Source organism: Accipiter gentilis, chromosome 14 (genome assembly GCF_929443795.1).
Source record: "Accipiter gentilis chromosome 14, bAccGen1.1, whole genome shotgun sequence".
Classification (NCBI taxonomy): Eukaryota; Metazoa; Chordata; class Aves; order Accipitriformes; family Accipitridae; genus Astur; species Astur gentilis.
In genome coordinates this window covers 2898044-2910240 of record NC_064893.1, presented here as the reverse complement: position 1 = coordinate 2910240, position 12197 = coordinate 2898044, and the positions used below count along the sequence as shown (strand labels likewise).

At 43.8% G+C, this 12197-nt stretch overlaps 1 protein-coding gene across 1 annotated transcript in view; it reads left to right on the top strand.

Moving 5' to 3' along the window:
- The window catches only part of ITGA9 (integrin subunit alpha 9), a 230686-nt gene that overhangs the window by 19568 nt on the left and 198921 nt on the right, over window positions 1-12197 (top strand). Inside the window, exons 5-8 of the mRNA XM_049817094.1 lie at window positions 5252-5319; window positions 7645-7774; window positions 9358-9443; window positions 12060-12128. Of these exons, the coding sequence (XP_049673051.1) occupies window positions 5252-5319; window positions 7645-7774; window positions 9358-9443; window positions 12060-12128 (353 nt within the window). The remainder of the gene's footprint in view (window positions 1-5251; window positions 5320-7644; window positions 7775-9357; window positions 9444-12059; window positions 12129-12197) is intronic.

The following is a 12197-nucleotide window of genomic DNA, read 5'->3' as shown; positions in this document are numbered from 1 at the left end:
TGATGGACCCTTTGGTTAGTAAGTGAGGGGAACAGCACATGCTCACATGCCTCGCCTCCAAAAGGATAAGCAACTTTTCCCACAGGGTCCAGACCACATCTGGTTTTCTGGGAGCCATCAAAACATCCCTGCTTTGTGGTGCAGGCCCACTACCACAATGCTAGGTCAGAAAGATTACTACTGTTGCATCCTAGAGTAGTGAAACACTGTAAGATAGGAAGGAAGAGACTTCCAATGCAAATGATAATTTACTGTAACTGTCCACTTTGCTTCCATCTGTCAAGATGGTAGATACAGGATTTTACTGCACCCTGAAGCTTATGCTATGTTATGGCATTGAAGTTTGCTTAGAGACTTTTAGAGTGGTCTGCTCGGAGAAGAAGTTGAGGAGCATTTACCTTCAGAATCATCACACATCCCAGCTTATCCTTTTTATTTGTATATTGTTTTATCCAATTACTTTTCCTCAGCCTTTCTTTTCTTATAACCTGAGAGCATCACGGCTACAAACCACTACCACCTTCTTCTCTTTTTTGCTTTATGTATTTATTCGTGGCACATCTTCAAAGTCGCAGAGGCAAGACGCCTCTTCCAGACTTGGCCTCATCTTGCTGCTTTGCTATCAGCTGTTGCTGCAGCAGTTAGTTTAGTGTCTTGTGGTCTGTGTAATCGGGGGTGCACAACAGTCTGCAGGCAGACAAGAAAGAATAATAAAGTATAAAAAAGGATCTGTTCATGACAGCAGTTATTGCCTGGAGCTACGCGGAAACTACCGAATCCACTGCATGCGCTGTCTAAGCCTCACGCAAATGTTGCTACTCAGGTGTGCAAGAGTGGTGAGCTGACACAGTAACTGCACAATTTCCTGCTGGTTGGTCATCTCACTGCATTGATGGACGGATGGATGGCAGCGTCGTACAAGTGACAAGCGTCACTAGTGCGCACTGAAGTGGAGAGGAGGTAGAAGCAGTCTTGGTTTTCATGCCTTTTGGGCTCATCTGCTGCTTGGGAGAGGCAGACTGGCTTTAGGGAGGAGGCAGAAGTCTGTGATGCTGGGATGAGACTGTCCAGGACAGGGTGGCTGTGCTGGGCTGTGACCCATGGCTGGAAAGGAGCCCCGCTTGGGCGTGGAGTGGGGTGGGTATGCTGCTGCAGATGGGAGTTAGGTGGGCTGACGAGGAGAAGGGGTGGGTTTGTGCTGAAAGGGTTATGTTGGAATCCAGGAGCCCAGCGTCTGTCCAGGTGAGGCTGCTGGCCCACTGAGGAGGACTGTGTCTGTCTGGATCCCCCTGAAAATGTGCCGATCTCTGCTCTGTGTCAGTGGAGCTTTAAACGCTCAAATAGTCTCAGTGTCTGGGGTGTTTGGGCCTCTGTGCTTCTGTTCCCTCTTGCGAAATGTCACTAAAGCCATTTTTTTCTCTCAGAGGTGTTAGGAAAACAGGTTAATCGGGGCGTGTGATGTTCTCAGACCCCATAATGATGCGATGGAGTCTTGATACCTATAAGGAGGAAAGGACGGTCATTGCTTTGCACCGTCTCTGTGTGCCATGCCACACTACTGTAATTTCTTCCTCTTCTGTAAGCTCCTTTCTTTTTTTTTTTTTTTCTGAGAAGCATTGTCAGGTGTTTATTCAAGTCAAAAAGTTTTGATGTCTTTTCTTCAGTTCACAGAAGCATTTGTTGTATCCAAACTCTGAATTTACTTGAACTGCTGCAATCCCATCTGTCCACTGTTAAAACCAAAGCGTAACTAGTTATTTAAGTGAAATGTAGGGCCATTAGTTTGAGCAGATAGTACTGGCAATATAAGTGACTTAAAAAACACCAAACAACACATAAAGCCATGAACAATGTCTGTGAAAGTATGAGCTTCAGTGGACGTACCAACTTGGTTTATTCTACAACTGTTTAAACCACCAAATCTTTCCCATTCCTTATGCATTGCAGTTAGTAGTAATTCGGTTCATTTAAAAAGTAATTGTTTTTCATTGCCTGACAATGAAAACAATAATGTGTGTGTTTCTGTTCATTCTAACACATATATTGCTGATTTTCATCAGCTGTGTTGTGTCCTCTGATGTTGGGACTCTTGTTTCAAGTTACTCCTAGATCTGAATTTGGTTGTCTTTTTTTTTTTTTTTAAAGTAGGCTAAATTTATATTATAATGAAACAATGCTGTGAATTCGGTAAGCTTTTTGACTTGATATGAGAAACGGTTTAATTTTTGTGCATGTATTGTTTTATCGGAAGAAAATCTGTTTACCCTAAGAAATGAAGCAATTTTGCATGTTTGTTAAACACAACCACGTGAGGCTACACATCCACCCACCACTCTTCAGTAACTGTCTTGTTCCATTGCTAAAGCTGCTACCCTTCCTTCTGCCGCCCTATGATTTTGCATGACCTTGGTTTTTCTTTGCAGCCAAATTCAGGGGATGGCTCGTGGGCGCCTTTGGATGGGGTCTCTCAGGCGCCTGGAGTTATGCGGGGCGGTGGTTCGGAGACCTTCAGGCCTCACCCAAGTCTATGGCAAAGCTGTGATGGCTGGAGAAGCCGCCATCATGCTTGAGGCTTTTAGGTGTTGCTGAATCGTGAAAAAAGTTCTGGAAAGCCTGTTTATAAAAGGAGAGAAGGAGAAATTTGAAAATCCAAAACAAGAAACAAGTTTTGTTTGCCTCCCATCCCGCGCTGAAGCATTGCCCGCAGTCATGTTGTTATTCGCCTGACCTAAATCTTTCACTGCGCAAGTTAAATATCCTATGGCATTTTTCCTCTTTCATTTTAAAGCAAATTGAGCTGTGTGTTTTTTGAAGGAGACACTTAAAGAAACTGTGAGCCAAGTGTAATACAATTTTATAGGGAAATACAACATTTTAAATCCATCAAATTGTCAGCAGGGCCCACTTGCAGCAGTTGGTTACGGGCCTGACACAGAGAGCCATCGAGGCTTGCTCTGAAAAGAAATGTATGCGTAAGAAATCTTCTTTCCTCATGTCCCAGATGATGGGCTCATTTGGCTTTTAAGAGGCCATACCCTGGCCAGGGTTGTGAGTAAGATCTACCAGGGACCATGGTCTCTAGTTCCTACAGGGAAGGTGAGCCCTGTGGTCTCCTGGTGGGCTGGGGGCCTGGCTGGCAGGTCGGGTTGGCCATGGCTGTGCGGACCTGGGGTGGCTTTTCAGGCATCAGCCTGAGCCCCTCTAGCCCTCCATCAAAAAATATATATGCCCTGTAAAGTGGGATTTAAGAAGGCAGTCTCTAAAGCCTTGAGCTCTGGCATTGCAAAAGCTTCCTGCCAAGTTTAGTAGGTAAGGCAGAAGGATACTTCCAGACCTCCAGGGCGACAGTGGCTAGTGGCATTTTGTTTCAAATTACAGTATGTTGAGTGCAAAATCGGGGAGAGGCAAGGTCTGTTCACACTTCAGTACATCATGTGTAGGGAACACCTTGGCTGGAAGTGAAAGCATCTGAATAGGATGGGAATTCAGCTGTAGCGAAGGCAGGGTCTTTAGGACATGCACAGCATTATTGTTCAGGAAATACAGAGGGAGAAACCTTATCTCCCTGGCTCTCTGAATAAAAAAAATGTTCATATCGATAAACAGATTTCTTTTTTTTCCCAGGCAAGGAGTGCCTGGCTCTGTGAGAGACTGTACATGGAGAGCTAGTAATTCAGAGCCCCAGCATTTTCTGAATAGCCGTGAGCAAATATGGGCTTCATTTCTCAGTGGAATTGTTGTCGTGCATTCCCACTAGGAAACCCAAGTGTGCTTCTGGGCCTCCTGCTCTGCTGGGACACACATCTGCTTTGGCAGGACCCTGCCTCAGCCAAGGGTGTTAGGCATTTGATAATTTGTGGATCAAGTCACTGTTCTGCATGGTCTCTCCAATTAAACCTCCCCCCTCTGCAACTGGTATGACCTCAGCAAATTCCTTAAAATCTGAGCATCTTTATGATGTTAGGAAGAGACTATATATAATATATAAAAGGGGAATGGGGTGTGTGTGTCTATATATATATATATATGTATATACACACACATACGATGTTTTGAAAAAATTCTGTGAGAAGGCAGCAGTTTATGATGAATTCCTTTTGTTTTTCAATAAGATAAAATGCAGTTCAAAAGGAATGTGCTTGGTTCCAAAGAGGCAATTTGCTCATTGATTTCATTAAAATTTTTATCATTTAGCAATGAGTTAATCGTGCTTAAAAAAATAATTCACAATTACCATGCTATATGGTGAGTGTTTTTGGAGCCTGAATTGCTGTAATACACAGGAAGTAGCAGTATGCTGAAGCTGGGCACTTGTTATTATGGTAAATATTTGAAAATAATGCTTGGGAACAAACCTGCAAAAGTTCTGATTCAGCTCAAAGTTTCAAATGCTTCTGACCCAGCTCAAAGTTTCAAATGCTCCTAAACTGAAAGTTTTTGGATTAAAGCAGGGTGGAAAGTAATTTTTCTCCCCCACCGCAAACTTAATGTATTTCTAGAAATATTTTTTTCCTCTTCTGCAAAAAGATAAAGTAAAAATTCCTCAGGTTTGATAGGAGAAACAATTGCTACATAAAATACAGAAACAAAAACTGTGGTGATGCTGGTTGGTTCCCCTGTGAACTGGGACCTCTGAGCAGGTGGCTGTGAAAAGCAGCACACCTGAGCATCCCTCAAATGAGACTGTTGTCTGATCACTTAGGAATGCAGCGCCTTCTCCTCACTCGCTGCCTCCCTTCTCGGGGAGAAGGCAGTGAGTGAAGAAATGTTTATGTGGGGGGCTCTGGTGACTGTCATTGTAGGGGAAAATCACTTTGTTTCTCTGAGGTAGTGATGGGCCTGAGGTTTAAACCTCCTAGTGCAGGGTTGGTGGCACGCAGGCATGTGCATCACCTTTTGCTGCCCCCTTTCCAGCTGTGCTGATGTGGTTGTCAGAAGTGGAAGACTTCTGATGCACCTTTACTGGGGTGATGCTGCTGCTGTTATCATGTTACTGTGATACTGCTTGTTTAGCATCTCTCTTGGCAGCACGCTGGCTGTCCCCCTGGTTTCAGGCCCCTTGCTTTAACCCCTGACGTGGGCGAGGATGCTGCCATGGTGCACATTGGTGGCAGATCCGTTGATAAACCCAGGAGCCCTGCGTGCTGGTGTCTCTCCAGGCTGTGCATGTGGCAATGCAGATGGCTCAGGTAGAGAGCGTGTGCCATGCCAGGGATGACCATGGTTTGTTTTCTTCTCTTCTCCCATCCAGAGTACAAGAAGAAGTACGGAGAGGAGCATGGCTCATGCCAGGCAGGGATCGCAGGCTTCTTCACTGAGGTGAGCAGGAGTGTACACACGAAGGGATGGGGTTGATGAGCGGCTCTCCTGCTGCATGCCCCAGGAGGGGACTCCCGAGCACGGCTTGGACAGCGGGCTGAGAGCTGGGCATGGTCCCTTCCTGTCAGCAAACACCCTCCTGCCTCGTACAGCCTCCCGGGTACCTGCATCTTGCACCCCTGCCCAGTGGTTTGTATGTAGGTGTATATGTCTCTCAAGGTCTGTGAACAAGAATGAATGAATTGACTCTGGGAAATGCCCTCAGGGAATGTTTTTATTCTGTACATCCCAAAACTTGCATAGAGATATTTCTGTGTCTAACATTAGCACTTTACTTTAAGTGATCATGTAAAACAGTCCTCCCTGAACGGTTTTGTTTATGTATGTGTACATGTGAGCATATGTACGTATGTGAATATCTGTATGCGCATACATATATGTACATAAGATAAACTGCTTCAGTTCTTTATTGCAAAAAGATGGAGAAAAAATAGCGTGGTAAAATACATGCTCCAGAGCTGTTCTAAATACTGGAGCATGTTCTTTCCTTGACAGAAGTCTATCAGCCATGTTTTAGTTATGTCAAGGATGAATTTGTTCCCTTATATATGAATTGATGAGGTTTTGTAACATTTCAGGGTTGGTTTTTGGGGTTTTTTTGTTTGTTTGTTTGTTGTTGTTTTGTTTTGCTGGGTTTGTTTGTTTGTTTGTTTTAAAAAGCTATTTCAGTGTCAGGCTCCTCGTTACTGTCATGTCAAGTATATACTCACTCCTAATTATATATGCAGTAATTTGCAGAATTTATTGTCCAGGCTGATAAAAGCAGAATAAAGGTGTCATCTCTGAAATGGCAGAAGGTGATTTCCGAGTAAACTGGGATGGCAGGCAACGTTGCTACAGTGGCAGTCTTGATAACTGGATGTTCAGCCAGCAGCAGCTGTTTCCTGGCTTGTCTGCTCTTTCCAGCCTATTTTTGTTCCCATGCTTTAAATCCTTCTTTGCTACCCTAGTTCAAAAGATATCTTTGAACTTTCATTGCTTCAGCCTGATGGCAGCTCACTGAGCAGGAAACACAGATAAATGGCTTTTTGGGTCAAACAGGCAAGCCCCTACCATATATTCAGTGCTGCTGATGGTAGTCATTCCTGCCGGTAAATGATCCCTTGACCTCAAGGGCATGGCCCCTCCCAAGGAAAAAAAGCTGTTGCCAAGCATATCCTGCTCTTTGGTAGGGTTTGCAATCCTGTCTCCATCGTCTTATTAGAAAAATCCCTTGTTTAACATATTGCCCCAACTGGAACTGGTCACCTGAAAGGGATCCCAGGCGTGGGACCGTTTTCCCACAAGGATGGAGTCCACCCGTGGCCTTGCATTGAACGGAGATATGAGGCAAAGCAGCTGTCATCCTGTCTTCCCCAGGGATAGAGAACTTACCTAGGGTCAATGCTCCCCAGGCTTAATTTGGTCCCTTGCTGGAGGTATTTAAAACCACATCCAGGAGTAAGGTTTCCCCACAGGGATGCTGAATGTTTTGGGGCAACGTTTTCTCAGTCTCTCTTGCATGCAAATGTACCTAGGATTTTGATTCAAAAGCGTTATCCATGAGCATCTGCCTTTGAATGCTGGATCAAACTTTGCCTGATTTCTAGCCTTTTAAAACCCTGAATCATGCTGGGTGTCTCTAATGAAATTGAACCAGATTGTCTCTCAAAGAGCAGAGCATATCTGAGGACAGAACAAGGCAAAATGTTCCAACCATGACATAACACACACCCTGGTTTTTGAGTGCATGGCAGCTCTTTAGCTTCAGAGTAGTAAAATCAAAATCCTTTGTGCTGTGTTCGTCATGACACAGATTGGTGTAGCATGTCAGCCAGCACTGGGGCACAGTCTGTAGCTGAGTGGTGGGTCTGGGTGGGCTGGCACTCTTCTGCCACTTGGTGAAGGTCTTCTGAAGGATGGTTGGGAAAGGCAGCAGGCATATAGAGATTTTTGGGAGGACTGTGTTGTCAGGGATAAGGTTGATGGTTAGTAAGGGCAAAGAAGGTCTTCCATTGAAGTGGCAGAACAGTGAGCAGAAGTGGGCCATAAAAGGGGAGACCATGTGTCTCTAGGGTGTGTGCAGTGACCTCAATGCTTGGGAAGAAGGATACTATCTACATGCACGCAGAATAGAGATTGTTATAGATGGACTTACAATTGGTGTTTTAAGTTAATATTCTGTCCCTTCTCTGTTACTGTGTAAAGCATGAATTTTTGTCCAGTTTTGATACTTATTTTTTTCCCCATCCTTTCCCCCATACCCTTCTGTTTTTCCTGTTGCAGGAGTTGGTCATCATGGGGGCACCAGGATCTTATTATTGGACAGGAACTGTCAAAGTATTGAATCTCACTGACAACACATATTACAAGCTGAACGATGATGCTGTGATAGCCAGACGGTACACATACCTTGGTAAGCAGCTCTCTGGTGCTCACTGTGAGAATGGATCAGTCCAACAACATATTTCAAGGCTTTGATGCTATAAAGTTAATACTGATTTTTTTTTTTTTTTTTTTTTTGATGGCGTAGAGTATTTCTATGAAAAGCGTGAAAGGAAAAACATCTGAATTAAAGGGTTATCTGCCTGGAAAGAAATATAAGCAAATAAGCAGCCAGAATATTCCACTTTTGTTTGCGTGTTTTAAAAAAAAAGTTGCTGTAATTTTTTTGGACTAATACAGAAAATGCATTTTGACTGAAAAGCAAGTTGGATGGTAATGGGCCTCCTACATTCCTGCTTTTGCCTGTGACGGACAAATTATTTGTTGTTGGTTAGGCTCCACGTGTGCTTATACCTGTCTTTAAAATGGGTACAACACATAATTACAGACTGTATATTGCAGATACAAATTTATTTCAACAAAAATTTCACCATATAAATGAGTCATTGGCAGCAGAAGGAAGTTGTGAAAGGATTGGCTGTAGGTTTGAGTACATCTTTAACTCAGTTGGGTTTACTTGCTCTAAAACCAGCTAATGTCCCCAAAATATTTAAAGGTTTCCACCTAGTCCCAAGTGCCTAAGACTGTTGAGACCTAGAAGGCATTTCAGTCAGTAGTTTGATATTGTTTGACTAAAGACTCGCACTGGCCTCGCTTTTTCCCCTTAACCTTTAGTCTTTGAAAAAATACCACTTGGAAGATGCTGCTTGGTGATAGCTAAATGAGAAGTGTATATATACATATTTAAGGACATAAACAGATTTTGCAACTGCTAGACGTGAATTATAGTATTCGCCATGTAGACAAGAGCCTCAATAATTTACAGCAGAAGTGCAAGGCAAATCCCAGGCTGTCTTGGAAGGAAAGCACTCTTCTTTAGTTATTGTATATCATTTTAATATATCAAATAAGACTGAATCTTTGATCTCCTTTCAAATACACTCCTTCTTGTTTTGATCTATCCTCCCATTTTCCTTCTTGCCTAAACAAAAATCTTTTTAAGCCATTAACTTCTCTGACCTCTTTGCCTACTCTCCTCTGCTCTGCCCCCCTTGACCAAAAAGGCACGTAATTTTCCAAGACTTCCTGGGCAGTGATTTTGGCCAAAGGAGGATGCTTCTGTCTGGTCAATGTGGGACTGTTGCTCTTTGACATGATACTTCCTCTGCAGCAGTGTGGTCTGTTTACTCTGTTTCTGTGTGCCTGCTCCTGTTTTACCCACTTCCCTTTCTGGACTCATGGTTACCAGACTGCTCCCTGTACCTGCTTCATGTGTGCCTCGTTCAGCTTCGCACACACCTTTCTTCTCTCAGCTTGTGGAAGAGCACTGGAGGGCATACTGTCACTTCCCATCGCTTTGAGCTTTTGAGCAGAATATTGGTGCATCCTGAGCAGGATGGTTGTTAACACTAACAATGTGTAGCCCAGGAGGAGCAGTGAAACCCGATGAGCCTGATCCAGCTGGCTGACCTGTTTCTCAGGCTCTTCCCTTTCATGATTATTTGTTTATTTGTGTTCTCTCTCCTCTCCCACGCCACCCCATCTCCCGCTCAGGATATGCAGTGACAGCAGGTCATTTCTCTCAGCCGACTACCACTGACGTTGTAGGAGGAGCTCCCCAGGATGGAGGCATCGGAAAGGTGTGGCTTTTTGTCAAACAATAATGTGGTCAGATGCAACGGGGCAAAAAAGTAATACTGATGCAGTTCCCATGTGTCTGAGAAGCCAAGAGATTTTTGCCTACAGGGTGGTTTTGGAGCACTGAGCAGGGGAGAGGTGAGATAGTTTGATGAAGTCATCAAATTTTCTTGACCTGTCCCTCTTGGTGCCTCACATCCCTCACCCCTCTCTTTCCTCTCTCTCCCACTCAATCCTTACAATAGTTATATTAACGAGACACAGGTAACATTTCTTTCACACTGCTTTTGTTTAGGATTTGTAACATATAGGTATCCCTTAAACCTTGCCTGGAAATGACAAAACTTGGAAAAAAGAATTTGTCTTATGCTTGTTTTCTTCATACATTTGACTGTTTCAGTATTTACTTCAGGTTAGTATCTCCCTTAACATGAAAAGCCATTTACTATGCAATTTGATGTCCGTCTTAAAACTTTGTAATGTTTAGTGGATTAGAATCTGGGTTTCTGCCAGCTTTACTTAGAAGTGTTGGTGATAGTCTCTTGAGAAGGGAAAAAAAAAAGGGGGGGGTGTTCCTGTAGGCATACGTATGTTCGATGTCCCAAAGATGTAAGCCAGTGAATGGCTAGATGGAAATGGCTGGTGAGTTAGGTGTACCTGATGGTCCTGTGCCGAGTGCCTGTCTGCTATCAGGGGAGCTGGTTGAGGGTGAGTGCTGTGACTCTTATATACTTCTGAACCAAAGGTAGAAAAGTGGGAATGGGGAGAGGGAGGGAAGGGATGTAAAGAATCCACTTTTGTCCCTCTTTCTTCAAAATCCAATCCTTTCAGAACCTGCTGCCACCGTGTGCTTGAGCAGAGATGTCCTGCAGCCCCCTTTCCATCTTCCTCCCTCTGCCCTTCATGCTTTATAGGGACATGAGTTATAGCTGAGTCATAACAGTAAGGATTAAAAGGTCTCCACTACCAGGAACACTATCCCTTGGTTTAGGCAGATTATTTTGGGTAGTAACCATGTCTCAGGGGTAGCAGCACAAGTGGGGAAAACGGAATAAAAGTAGAGGATGAACTTTGTACGTATACCTCACCTGGCTTGACTAGGACATATGGGATATAGCAGCAGCACAGTTGCTACTGAGAGGACGTGTGCATGGGAAAGACATAGTTTCCTTATCCTAGGTGCCATGTTATGGCAGCTCCAATGCACCTTCCTTCCAACCTGTTTTCTCTGTGGAAAAGATTTAATTTCTGTACAAGGAGGGGGAAAAAACCAGCTGCTAACATGAGATCCATGAGAAAGCAGCTGGCCCAGTAGTGTACAGGCTACTGCTTTAGTTGCAAAAGCTCCTGTTATTCTCCCCTGGCATGGTATGTGGGTAGCAGGAACACATGGCAAAGGAGCAGTAAGAGGTATTGAGTACAGGTTGTTACGCTGAGCAGTCGTGTTGTGCTTTCCACACTCTCCAATAAGCTAATCCTTTTTACTTCCCTGATAGAAAGTGATTAGCATTGTCACACCCTTTTCACTGAAGGTAGAGCCAAGATACCTAATGAGACAGAGTAATATTTCCCAAGTCACCAAGGGTGTCATTAGTTAAGACTGGGTTTGAAGTTGTGACACCTGGCAAGCTGCTTTTGCTGCTAAACGTGCCGCTGCAAAACCTAGGGAGTCCTTTATAGCTAGAGCAATTGTCTACAGTAAATCTGTGCTGTGTTCTGAGCTGAAAACAGCTTTGAACTCTGTCTCACCAAGTATTAATAACTTGACACATATTCAACTATGTCAAGTGCTTGGCTCCGCCACGTGGCCTTGGAAGTAAGGGATCCTCTGTCCTGCAAGCTGCAGGAGCACCTGCTAGGAGGGAGCCTGTCAAGTGCTGGAGGAGTCTCAAAGGCTGACTGAGTCAGCCGTTCTGCCAAAGGGAGTCCCTTTCTACAAGCCATGCATTTTAGGTCTTAAATTTTGGTACAAGGTCCATTATTGAACTCGTATCAAAAATTTATCCCTGAGAGTTCCTGGTTAAACAGTTTCTCCTGTGGAAACAAGCAACGAGTGGACTACATCTGAATAGTTTTCTGATTTACAGGTTGTTTCAGACAGAAACAGTGCAAATGTCTTGGGCGGTCTGATTGGGATTTCTACTCTGATCTTTGCTAAAGCATCGTGAGGTTTGCAGCGCAGTATGTGCAGGCACATGTCCTTGAGAAGGGAAGGCTGGGTAAGGGAAGGGGAGCAGGGTTATGCCTTTTCAGCCTTTTGCCCTGCTCATTTCCAGGCAGTCTCCAGATGCCACTTGTTTGAGAGTTGGAAAGTTCCTTTACTAGGTGCTTTTAAATACTCACATGTGCACATACACACATGCACACCAAAAAAAGTAGGTGACAAGATACTATTCAAGCATTTCTCATAAGAGCCCTGTGATTCATCAGAAAAATGAGGAACTCTATCTTTTGTCCTTTAAAAGAAGACTGAGCAATAAGGTGGTCATGAAATTGGATCTTGGCAATAGTCATGGCCATGATCATGATTTAGATATTATTTAGGAAGCATCAATGCTGTACCATTATGTGCTTCATAGTTAGTATTGGTTAACTTTTTTTCTTTTTTCACTTTTCAGGTTTATATTTTCAGAACAGACAGACGATCAGGCTCTCTAGTAAAGATTTTCCAGGCTTCAGGAAAAAAGGTGAGCTTTTATGTATGCGTGTTTTCTTTTAAGGGATGGAGAAGTGGGAAATAATGGCAGGGTCACCTC